Below are 11,897 nucleotides of genomic sequence, written 5' to 3'. Positions count from 1 at the left end.
ATCTCTCTCTCTGTTTCTGGCACAACAGCGCCACTTTTTCCCCTACTGTTGTAGTCACAGTCACATAGGTTGGGAGTGACAGACATTGCTGTTCCTTGGAGTGGTTGCACCACTCAAAAATCGGCTTAACTATTTAGTTAGTCATTAAACTTCCACACATTATTTGACTGGCCATAATAGAGCCCATGTGACACAAACTCAAATGTTATGTAGGCCTACCGGCCCTCGACTCACATTGGTTGTTTCTCAATGGTCAGCAAATAAACTGGATTTCCTCCTTGCTATGTGTAATTAATCTGCAGCGTTATCTGGGATGTGTTTTCTCACCCACTGTGATCCACAATAGCCTGTGGTTTTGCATTTGGAAAGATCCACTTTATGGCAGGCCATTGTCTGCTGTTGATTGCCTGCTGGGGATAGTTCTGTCAGTTAGGTAAATGGCCAGTGGGTGTCAATAGCCTGACTGCTCTCAATGGCTCCCCCACTGCCTGTGTGGGGGTGGGGGGGCATAGTGACGCTGTGTGACATTTTGTATGTCCCCTGTTGCAGTCTTGATTTGATTTCTGAAAGCTGGGAAAACACTGTCTGTCTGACAAGTTGTTCTGGAATGTACTTTGTGGCTTGACTGTTTTATGGCAGGCCTCTGTTCTGCATAACATTCAGAAAAATCAGGATTTAGCTGTATTATACTGCACTATCATCTGTATTATGTCATATATTTATTGGAGGAAACCATAAAAACAGTTCTGGGAATAATGCATTCTCTTAATATGTGGGTTCAGGTTAGGCTTTTGTTCAGAACATCATTTTATAGCCTTTTATAATCCCAAGCAACCTACTGCACAAAGTAACTCGTGTTGTAACGAAATCTAGGTCAACACAATGTGTGGCATCATGGAGAGTTCATTTACGCTTACATTAAACTTAGAATTTGGGGCCGGCGTTTTAAGATCATGGAAAGATATCCAATCCATCCTGATAAAACTTGGGTAAAGGGTATGAGTAAAACGTCAGGTTGATTACATGGAGTGGGAAAGAACAACTATCTCATGTATTTAAACAGGGCTCCATTCCAATACACTTCAGGCCCATAGCCATCACTAGTGCTCACCTGGGCCTATTTCCTGAACAGGTTATTCCATGAACCACGAGCCACAACAGTTCCACTGAGGGCTTGTTGTTGTTGTTGTTGTAAGCTATTGATTCAGAGGTGATAATGGCCCCAAGCTGTTTTCTGTCTTTATACAATCAGCGCCTATAGGCCTACTCTTCCCTGCATTTATTCTTTGGATGTGTAAAGACTAAAGACAAGCAGGAACAATGAAGCTATGGGAAATCTTATCCATGTAACACATGAAACACATACTGTAGTATATCATTCATCTGTTATAAATGGGGAGAATATTTCCCTTCTATTGTTGTTAAGTATGGTTTTGATTAATATAACTGTCATAATCTCAGCGGTCCCTGTTTTGCTTTATTTAGATGGGATAGTTAGATAGCATGGATACAGGAAACAGAAGACTTATAGAGGAGTAAGACATGCAACTCAGAACTCAGGTCTCATATGTCATCTCTCATTATCTCTCTTATTATGTTTACTCTTGAAGCTTGATGTATCAATGTACCCCCTCTGTACCTGTCCTGTGTTTCCTACAGACAAATGACAATTGAATTTCCCTTTTGGGATCAATAACGGTCTATCTATCAGTCACAGTCGAACCAGCGACGTTGCGTTTATAGCTATGGATTTGATCAGCCACTGGGCACCCGTGTTTAAATACCTAAACCTTTTTTTGAGGGGCGCTAGCTTTTGACCCCACACGTCTCAATATTTGCCATTGACAATGAAAGGAGAAATTAGGTCAAATGTCCGCCAAATATGACATACATTTGTGGTAACAGGCATTCTGATTGGCCAGTATGAGATGATGCATTCACACAGGTGTGATTTTTTTTTAATCCTGAAACTGACTTTCCATGACATCCCTGTTTTCCACACTGTCTGCAAACTGAGACTGAATTCACTTCTGATCAATTATAGAGACTAAATCTTCCAATCCTATCAACAATCCCCTGGAGAATGTTGGGATAGCAGTGGCAGTGGATTGATTCCCTATGTCCAAAGGCCTATACTAGCAAAAAACAACTAATTGTCAGTATCTGTCTTCTGTGTTCCACTAGACAGTGGCTTTCAACCCTTTTCATATCAAGGTCCATTAGGCTATTTATTCAGCATTTGAGCCACGGACCACCATTTGATGAGATTTAGCCTCTCAGACACAAAACTAAAGAATATTCTGTTATTGTTGAGTTGACACACAATTCCATACTGTTGGCAAACGTTGATCAAAATAACAATTATTCTACATTCTCTAATTGTGTAGACTTCTTGTAAATTAAGTAATGCATTAATGTAACCTAAAGAGTTAAAGATCTACAAGGGTCCATTTGTTTACCAACTCTCCATCATTTAGCTGGGGACCACCTGGAACCCCCTTAAGGACCACTGGTTGAAAACCACTGCACTAGGCTACATGGCTATAAAACTTAGAGAACTAGGAGTGGGGCAGAGGGACCGGCAATGCTCTTAGCATACGAGATATAATGTAGCAAAAAATGTCTATAATAGAAAAAAATATTTTATGAAGCACATATTTTAATGACTAGGATTTGTTCTATATCATTATTGCTCTATAGGCTTTGTGTATGTCAGGGTTTTGGGTTTAGTATAAAAGGGTTATATGAGGTAAATGTGTGGCAGGGCTGGATGGGTGTTTTGTTCATAAAATGAGAAAATGTAAGATGTTTGTCATTATATCTACTCTGGTAACATTAAAAGTATATGTGCAATATTGAAGCTGTGTAAATGGCTTCCTGGATTAAATTCCAATAATCTTGCAATTCCCCCAATGCTTGTTAAAATCCCCCTGTGTAAATAAGAGAATGGGACTGGAAACTCGATCATATTTTACAATGCTGTAGCTGTATTTATACTATTTCAAATTAAAAGGTTGTTCAAATGTATAATGGAGACACGTAACATTCAATAAAATGCACACAATACTTTCTCAAAAAACATGATCACTGCTATATTGTTCTTTGTTTTGTTTAAATTGATTGCATTTCTGCAACCTTGGACTATAGTTAGCTAAAGCTGTTAATTCAGTCTGTAATAGGCCTACATTTGGTTGATAAAATAACCATGTGTTTACAGTTCTGGGATGTTTTGTGAGATATTGATTGATTGATTGAAATATTTATTAACAGTTTGTAGAATTACATATATTTTACAAACTCAATATAGCTTCTTTACATAGGCTATGCCTATAAGAGACAATAACACAATTTATCAATGATGGATATCCATCCTCCTTTAACTTATCATTGAATACCATTCACAAATACACAGACTCCAAAATGATCATCATGTGGCGCATAGCGCTCAGAGCCTCAGACGGACGAGCTGTTTGTCAGCGCTGCAAATTCCTTTAAAGTTAATATAGGCTAAAAAAACAAACAACAATGCCTCGTGCCCTCGTCCAAACCTGGGTACTAGTAGCTAGTAAGTGTCAACAAGGCATTGCTGGCTCAATGCGGCGCAGAATCCATCTCCATTCTCCATGGCTTTTTTCGACCTTTATATAACAACATGGTTTGACTATACGTTACGTAAACGCTTCCATGCGATGTAGCCCAGACAGAATAGCCTTTAATGTGTCTACAGACATTACAATCCACTACATCACCTTACAATGTCGCCACACACACACACACACACACAAAATATTGGGGCTGTGGACGATGTGTCCTAATAATGTCGGGGAATTGTGGAAAAATGTTTGATCTGCAATCACTGTACTAGCGATACTGAATTTTGAATGAGACGTTTCAGTCCCGGGTTTATATTTTGTCGCATGGCGGCGTCGCGTGGTGAGGATAGCCGAGCTACAAGCTCACAGGGCGTCTGTTTACGGCGTGTTTCTGAGCTTGTACATCGGCTATCTTCGACGCGCGACGCCGTCGCGCAACGAAACACAACTCCGGCATTCGGCTGTCAGTCAACGGGATGACACAGGCCTGTCTGGGGGAAACGGATAGCGCTGATTGGACGGGGACGGCGCCTGGGAGGCGGGGCCGCCACAGCGCAGACTGTCAAGACTAGGCTGCTGGCGCTGCAGCTGCAGGTAAAAGAACAACAAGCGACAAGAAGAAGAAGCGACAATAATCACTAAACATTTGTTGCAGTCTAGAGAGGGAGAGAGAGAAAGAGAGGGGGGGCGAAAGAAAGGACGGGAGAGAAGAGAGAGAGAGGATGGATACACGCTGTTCCCTAAAAGAAACACATCAATGTCACTGACTGACTGAGTCCATCAACTGAAGTTTCTTTTTCCTCTTTTTTTTTATCCGTTGCAAACGCGCAACACCTTGAGCGTCCCGACGGGAAGAAAATACCCCGTTGTGTGTGAACGTTTGGCCCACGGTCGGCACGCACGACACCACTCGGCCACGCAGTGATTGTACCACCAGGACAGGAGGAACTTCTACACAGCTGCGTGTTTTCAAGCAAAGCCACCAACAAAAGAATGAAACCGTTCAAACGAGGTGAGCCCTGGCGCCCCCCCAACCCCAACCGTTTTTCTTCATTTAAATGTGCGATCAATTTTCTGTGTGCGCGCGTACTATCTATGTACGTGCGTGGCCGTGAGCGTGTATGTATGGAGTGTGTCTTTGTTTTGCTCGGACCATCGTTTGTGTTTGAATTTGGAGGGACACAAACGAGAAGACAGCTAAGCAGCTACAAGCATGGTGTCCATCTGGCTCTGGCGTGCATGAGGGAGAGAGGGTGTGCGTGTGTCTGTGTGTGCGATCCACGGTTCTTTCTTTGTGCGCTTCAATCACAAACGCGGCTCGGAGAGATGGCTAATTAATTTGTGGTGACGGTTGATCCTTCGTGCTGATGTTTAACAGTGTAACGGACATCGTTCCAGAACAACGCACGACTCTGTTTTGAAGTTGAGGTTGGATGATGTCTGGAGGACTCGCATTCCAAACAATCACATTCAAACTCACTTCACAGCAAAATCCCCCCGTGTTGGTTTGGTTGTAGCACGTCATGTCCTCCTCAGGCAGCGGAATGCAACGTTACTGAAGGCTGCTGCTTTAATACTATCTGGAAAGATGTAATAAAACACTCCACACACACGGTCACAGGCCTCACAGTTTACGCGCTGACATTTCGACAGATGTTATGTTAAGACTTAAGACTGGCTTATTTACGTTTTATGATAACAAGTTGAGGTGTTTTGTTCAAACAAAACTCAATTGCATGCTATTAAGATATACTGCGTTCTAGGTGGGATATTCTTTTCTTTTCACTAAACTTAACTTTATTACTAAACTGCACTGGTTGTGGTAGGCTACGAACGTGGTGTATTTTTATTTTTTTTAGAGAAAGTGGTGGTTATTTTATTACCTCGCAAAGCTAGAGATTTAGAGAGGCAACACATGAGACATTTGAGAATAATCTGAGAGGTGCCATTAATGTGGCATGGTGTTGATGAATGGGAGCCCTGATGCATAGTTGCATACAGAATACTTTTACCCCGAAATAGACCTTTGTAGTGTAAATGTTGGGTATGGAGACTACACCCCCTTCTTCACCCTTTCCTGTTAATTCCCCATGAATGTTTACATTGTGACATCATAATTTGAAGAGAAGACATACTTTGATTATTTTAGGGCACAGGAACTGGTATTTAAATACGTGGCTTTGGGATTATTATCCTATAAAGACATTTAACTATTGTTGAGGCTGGTACAGATAAATACAGCATGGTCTGTGGATCAGCTGGATTTTAAAATCTTTTATTTGTATTACCTCTTCCATAATCTAAACATTGTCTAATTTTAGTCTAATATAAATCTAACTGAGAAGAATTCAAAATATTGTAAACTCCTCCCATGACTTCTTGTGCACTGACATGAGGTGAAAACAGCCCCCTATGCATGGTCAATAGATTCCTTGGCTACTGGCCACTGTGATGTTGATATGCACACAATCTCCTTTGTGAAGACAGGCGCTGCCCCAGGGGTCAGGTTTCAGCCAGGCCTGGAGAAAGACATTTACTGCATTCTATAGCCCACCCCTAGGACAAGGCATGCTCCATTTTGAGGAGAGATTCCCTCCAGTGGCCAACCAGAGATATCCGAGTACCTCAATAAAGTCCCAGCCACTAACCAACCTATTGTTTGGTTTACTTTAGCCAGTCTGCTCAGTGCCTAACTCGCTTTGAAGAAAGATGTGACTAAATATAACTCCTAAATTACCTTATTTCCTTGATTAGTCACCAATTGTTTGACTATTGTCACCACTGGACAAAAAGCTCTACTGTTATGGATTGTCCATCTATCCAGTTGAATTTCCAAATGTTAATGTTCGGTGGTTATAACAAATTTACAAAATTGTAATTAATTACAAACCCCTAAACTGTCATTGTGATTTTTTTTTATACCTGGCTGTTTTGACTTGTGGAATATTATGAATAGACAGTGACTGACACTCTCTCCCCTTTCTTTAGCCATGGAAGAAGAGCATCTCCGGGAACAGGAGCTCTCCTCGGCCATGTCAGACAGTGATGACGGCTCAGCCCTCGACCTGTCAGGAGGGGGGCTCTCGGGAAAGCGCCGTCGCCGTGGTAACCTTCCAAAGGAGGCGGTGCAGGTTTTGCGAAGCTGGCTATATGAGCACCGCTTCAATGCTTACCCCTCAGAGCAGGAGAAACTCAGCCTGTCGGGACAGACCAACCTCTCTGTGCTGCAGGTGAGAGATGTTACAATTTATAATTGGCATACCGGTACACTCTTGTCCAGGACAACCTCACAAATTGTAAGGTCCAAGTAGTAAGCACTAAGCAGCATGATCCTATCATGTCAAACAGGGGGAGCATCCATCTATTCTAAATAGTAGATAGAGAGCACCCTTTTCCTCTTTGGAATTATATTTATTATCTTTTCTCTGAATGTAATTTGATGATGGGCAATTCTGTTCCAGTATCTAATTATCCTCTGCTATAAGCTAGTATGTTTAAAATTAGGATGCTAAAGGGTAGTGCTTAGTGGGTGGATGTGGAGAGTCAGGATGTATTGACTAAAATGTGTGTAGAATCTGTATACATGGTTCCTCTGCATTTTGTTGCAGAGACAATTTGGTAAAATAAGTGGTGCTGCACTAGTGTGGCTACACAATACACATTCTTGTGCTAGCTAAGCTTTTGTCATAACACTAGCCAGATCTTCTCATCCTGTTCTGCTAGTAAAAGAAAAACAACAGCATTCTAATGGCATGTACTGTAAATATGTACTCTTGTTTTTTCTGAGTGAGTGTGACACTGACTCAGCCTTCCCTTTTCACTTCATCATCAGTAGACATTTCCTCTTTCCTTTTAATGTACTTACATACACAAGTTTTGTATACAAGTTAGGCCTACATTAAAGCATCACCAATCAGAGTGTGGCGGCAGCAGCAGTCTATACTATTCTGTAGTCAGTTGAATGGAATGCCTTTGGCTGGCTTCTATGTGGCTCAGCATATTTCAGTTCTGAACTTAATTAATGCCAGCTGTCTGAAGGCCCTCATCTCTCTCGCTCTCTGCCTCCTTTAATCTCTCTCTGTGTGGGAGGTTGTACCACTAGAGGGACTATATTGTGAATGTGTGGGTGGAAGTTACTTCAAATCACAGGCTCTGACAGTCGTTGACAAAGTATGTAAGGCTTTAGAGGTAAAGTGTTCTGACCTGTCTGTCATATTGGGAGAAAAACTATTGTAGAAATTAGAAATAAATACAAATTTAGTTTAGAAATGCTGAATGCGTCTTATCTTCCACCACTACAATACATCTACAGGTGTATTCAGACTTTATAATTTGTAGTGGATATTCAAAAAATAGATTTCTCATTGGCCACTGCAGTTCGCTGGAGCGACGTGTGTTGAAGGAGGGGCGGAAGAATTTACACTAGAAGAGGAAGTACGCCGGAAGTGTGGAAGGCACGTTACGTCACACTGCCACTCAAGTGATTACTGGCCAATCACAGCCCATCTTTTCCGGGATTTACAGACCCGAACATGCGCTCTGACGCACGCTTATGCTTCCACGGGGCTTCGCAAGGAATCTCGGGAAAGTTTTGCCCTCCCTTGAGCACATACGCTGTCCAGAGCCGGAAAGGGCGTCTACGTTTATATGTCTATGGTTCTAACGCCAGTGTTTTTGTTTATTTCAACATAGATCTGTAACTGGTTTATCAATGCACGCCGGCGCCTCCTCCCCGACCTACTCCGCAAAGACGGGAAAGACCCCACCAAGTTCACCATCTCTCGCAAGGCCGGTGGCAAGGTGGAAGGACGGCCCTCCCCTGGGGGAGGGAGGGCCAGCTCCCCGGAAAGCCCTTCATCTCAGCCACGGCCTTCTGTCATCCGCTCCACTCCTACACTGGACCTCAGTCTCCTAGGAAATACAGCCACCGCCATTCTGACAGGAGCAGGCTACCCAGACAGGGAAGGCTCAGTCCAGGCCCTGATGAAGCTTGACACGCAGGTAGGCAGGCAACAAATGTTTCTCTTTTTATATCCAGAATTTGCAGAAAAGTTTACTTTTTAAATCACTTCCTTTATAAACTCTTATCATGTGTGCACAAGTGAGGAACATGTGCATTGGGTTCCACACAAGGTTAACTAAAGGAGAATTCCTGACAACGCTTTTCTTGCCGTAATCAGATTTTATTATACACAACAACCAGTGGTAAAAATAAAAACAACATCCAGAGCGTACCGCAGCTCGGAGCATGTACGCTGGGTCTTAGGCTTGCACTCCTTTTTACAGAAGCCCCTTTGAGACAAAACACTGCAAAAACATGTAAAACATGTAAACATAACCTAATTTACAATATGCAACGCAACAAAGACAAACAATGTATACTGTAGCACATTATTCAGTACATGCTGCATCACTAAACTGATTATTCGATTACAAAAATCTAGTTCAGTACATTTTCGGCTGATAGATTAATTGAATGTTTTTGCCCCAACGCACAGGGTCTGCTGAGGGAAGCAGAGGAACAATGGGTTAACACAACGATCATCAGCAGTGCGGGGGGTGCGGCCAGCCCCAACATTGGGATTTTCAACACGCCTCCACCCACGCCACCAGAGCTGTTCCCCACTCAGGATTTCAGTGACCTGAGGCTGCTGGTGGATGCAGCCCTGCAGAGGGCAGCGGAGCAGGAGAACTTGAAGAGGCTTCAGGAGAGCCAGAACAAATCCACAGACGTTGTAGTAAAGGAGGAGGTGTTGCTGGAGCCACAGGCCAGTGACATGGGTCCCACACCGCCTCCGGACGACAGCCAGCAGGTGATGGATCCTTCCAGAGTGCAGAGTCTGATGGAGAAGGCCATGGTGGTGCCATCCTCCACCCCAGCACCCGACCACGTAAAGGCCCCGGTCACAACGTCTTCAGTATCGTCGCTTTCAGTTCCAGCCATATCATCTCAGAGACCTCTGTTTCCCATGGCTAAAGTCCTGTGGAACGCGGTGGAGAAGACAAGTGTTAAACTTCCCAATCTGAATCCATTCGGAATCCAACGGATGCCAGACCTTGTGCCAACCACAATGCCAGTGTCCGCTGCTTTCACAGGACAAAATCAACCTACAAAGTCAGCTGTCGCAACAGCCCCAGCTTTCTCTATTTGCCCTTTGTTGTCGTCTTCACCTGCCACGCCAGTCTTCGTTCCAGTTTCAACTTCCAGCTCAGCCCCTGTTCCAGGGACCCAGTGGACATCCACCGATCTGAGCCAGACCTCTTCTCCGACCCTAGCCCCCCGTCCAGCTGCCCCTTCCCCACCTATTGCCTCTTTCCAAGTCCCTAGAAGAATTCCAGTTTACTTGCCGACCCCGTTCCACAAATCCCCCATGTCAGTTCAAAGCCCACTACATGCTGCAACCACAGCACTGGTTAACACCTCAGCCTCGTCCGCTCCTCTCCCCACTTTATCCCCCTCCTCTCCCTCCGATGCAACCATCGCTCCGTTTCTGGGCCTGACTTCACAACTCCATCCCATCCCTTCCGGCGGCACCGCCCCAAAAAACCCAGTCCCCAGTGTATGGAGCATGGTTGGTGAGGCCAGACAGCCCAGTAGCTCCCATCTTGTGGTCAAATCTCCCAATGCAGCGGTCTGGGGGCGCCAACGCAGCCTGTGCGTAGTGAGCGAAACGGTAAACTAGAAACTAAAGGCTTTTTGCTGTGATCATATGGAAATGATAAGAGGCCCGAACACTACCCAAAGACTGGCCTATTTTGTATATAGTATAGGGAACAGTACATCCTCATCAATAGTCCTTCTGACATGGAAGTCTGCCTCAGGAAGGTTCACAGTGTCACATTTGCAAACGGGTCATAAGTCGGGACGGGACGTAAAAGTGTTTTAAAGACAGTTTTTTTGGGTGTGGGGGGGGGGGGGGGGGTTCAAACATCCTTTTGTTAAAAATAATAACCTCGATAGAAGCAGTTTCTGGTCACGACATTTCAACACAATTTGTTAAAACTCAACATTCCAGAAGGCAGGATACATTTTTTTAAGACCCTCACCACTATTTAAACTTTTTTAGTGAGAGGTGAGTATATCCCTGAATTGTAGCACGTTTTTAATTGATTTCAAATGTCCAGCACCAGCAGATCCAGCCTCATCAGTAGCGGTACCAGACTTTATTGAATGTAAGAAAAGACAAAAGACAGTAGATGATGTCACTGACTAGGCGTCTGTCAATCATCCCCCATCTTGGCTAAATAAGCTGAACATGAATTTTACACCAGCTGCATGCTCCAATGTAGTTGTGCACTTTAGACATCTTGTTTTTGTTTAGATTGGCCTTCATTTTTGAGTGCCCCCCCCCCCCAGTCTGTGTGGCAGGCAGAAGGAAATACTACTCATGCGCCTGTCCCCAAATCTCTCAATCTTCCTGTCTTACAGTTACTGGCCTTCAGTGGCATGCATGCATTCTGTCTATCGTTTCAACCTACAACTTCCACTACCCCACCCACCTAAATTAACATGCTGTCGGATACGCTTCCAATGTATTAGTTTTGTTTGCAATATATATATAATCTTAACATTGCAAGCAAGCCAGTATTTTCAATGTGTACATATGAGAAAAGAGTTTAGTTTTAGTTTTCAGTGCAGACCGTGTGTGTTTGTGTGTGTATTGGTGCACACTTGTCTGGACTGTGGGGGTTGCACATGTCAGTGTAAGATGAAGTGGACAAGGTCACATTGGTTCTGTGGCAGAAATCAATTTCAGTGGTGGCGCTGCAGCTGAATTGACACCGCCAGGCTCTTATCGTTCCTATGGGGGTGCAATGCTACAGTATACTGTACTTGAGATGGCATGTGCCGCTTGTATCCTTTCATCAGTGGATGAAGCATTGCACAAACCATGTTAAGCTTTGTGTCCTCGATGTCGTAGTTATTGGGGCCTTAACAATTTGGTTATTGTGTTTCAAACCAGACTGTCTTAATAACAAAGGGGCCAGTTGGTGCTCAATGCATTCTAGCATCATGGCCAATCAAATGTATTATGCAGTTGGATGTGCTATTCGGGCCGTTCATTTACTGTGGAGCAAAATCAGCCATGCTTTCTATCTGCGTAGTAAAATGGATTCAGTAGAATTTCTAGTCATACATAAAGGTTGTAGTTTCCATGAAACTGTCTTATCGCGTACCACATTATATGGCCGAATGCTGACTAGGATGTATTTCAAAGTTGCAAGGTAAAAAGTTGAAGTTGCGTTCCTTGGTGAATATATATATATATAGTAGCAACATTGTGAGGTAAATAGCCTTTTTAG

General features: G+C 43.6%; 1 protein-coding gene across 1 annotated transcript; it reads left to right on the top strand.

Annotated features, from left to right (window-relative positions):
* The first annotated feature begins 4,280 nt into the window (after nucleotides 1-4,280).
* Nucleotides 4,281-10,457, top strand: tgif2 (TGFB-induced factor homeobox 2). The gene is made up of 4 exons (XM_080779743.1): nucleotides 4,281-4,605; nucleotides 6,582-6,823; nucleotides 8,286-8,594; nucleotides 9,092-10,457. The coding sequence occupies exons 1-4, from the start codon at nucleotides 4,587-4,589 to the stop codon at nucleotides 10,274-10,276; spliced, it is 1,755 nt and encodes a 584-aa protein (XP_080635869.1). The 5' UTR covers nucleotides 4,281-4,586; the 3' UTR covers nucleotides 10,277-10,457.
* The last annotated feature ends 1,440 nt before the right edge of the window (nucleotides 10,458-11,897 follow it).

Source organism: Protomyctophum bolini (genome assembly GCF_963924005.1).
Source record: "Protomyctophum bolini genome assembly, chromosome: 2".
NCBI lineage: Eukaryota > Metazoa > Chordata > Actinopteri > Myctophiformes > Myctophidae > Protomyctophum > Protomyctophum bolini.
The sequence above is the reverse complement of the archived record's forward strand: the minus strand, read 5'-3'. Positions and strand labels throughout refer to the sequence as shown.

Coding starts and splice junctions, on each gene's coding strand:
- tgif2 (XM_080779743.1), top strand. Junction 6,824..8,285: donor CCAACCTCTCTGTGCTGCAG/GTGAGAGATGTT, acceptor ATTTCAACATAG/ATCTGTAACTGGTTTATCAA. Junction 8,595..9,091: donor TGATGAAGCTTGACACGCAG/GTAGGCAGGCAA, acceptor CCCAACGCACAG/GGTCTGCTGAGGGAAGCAGA.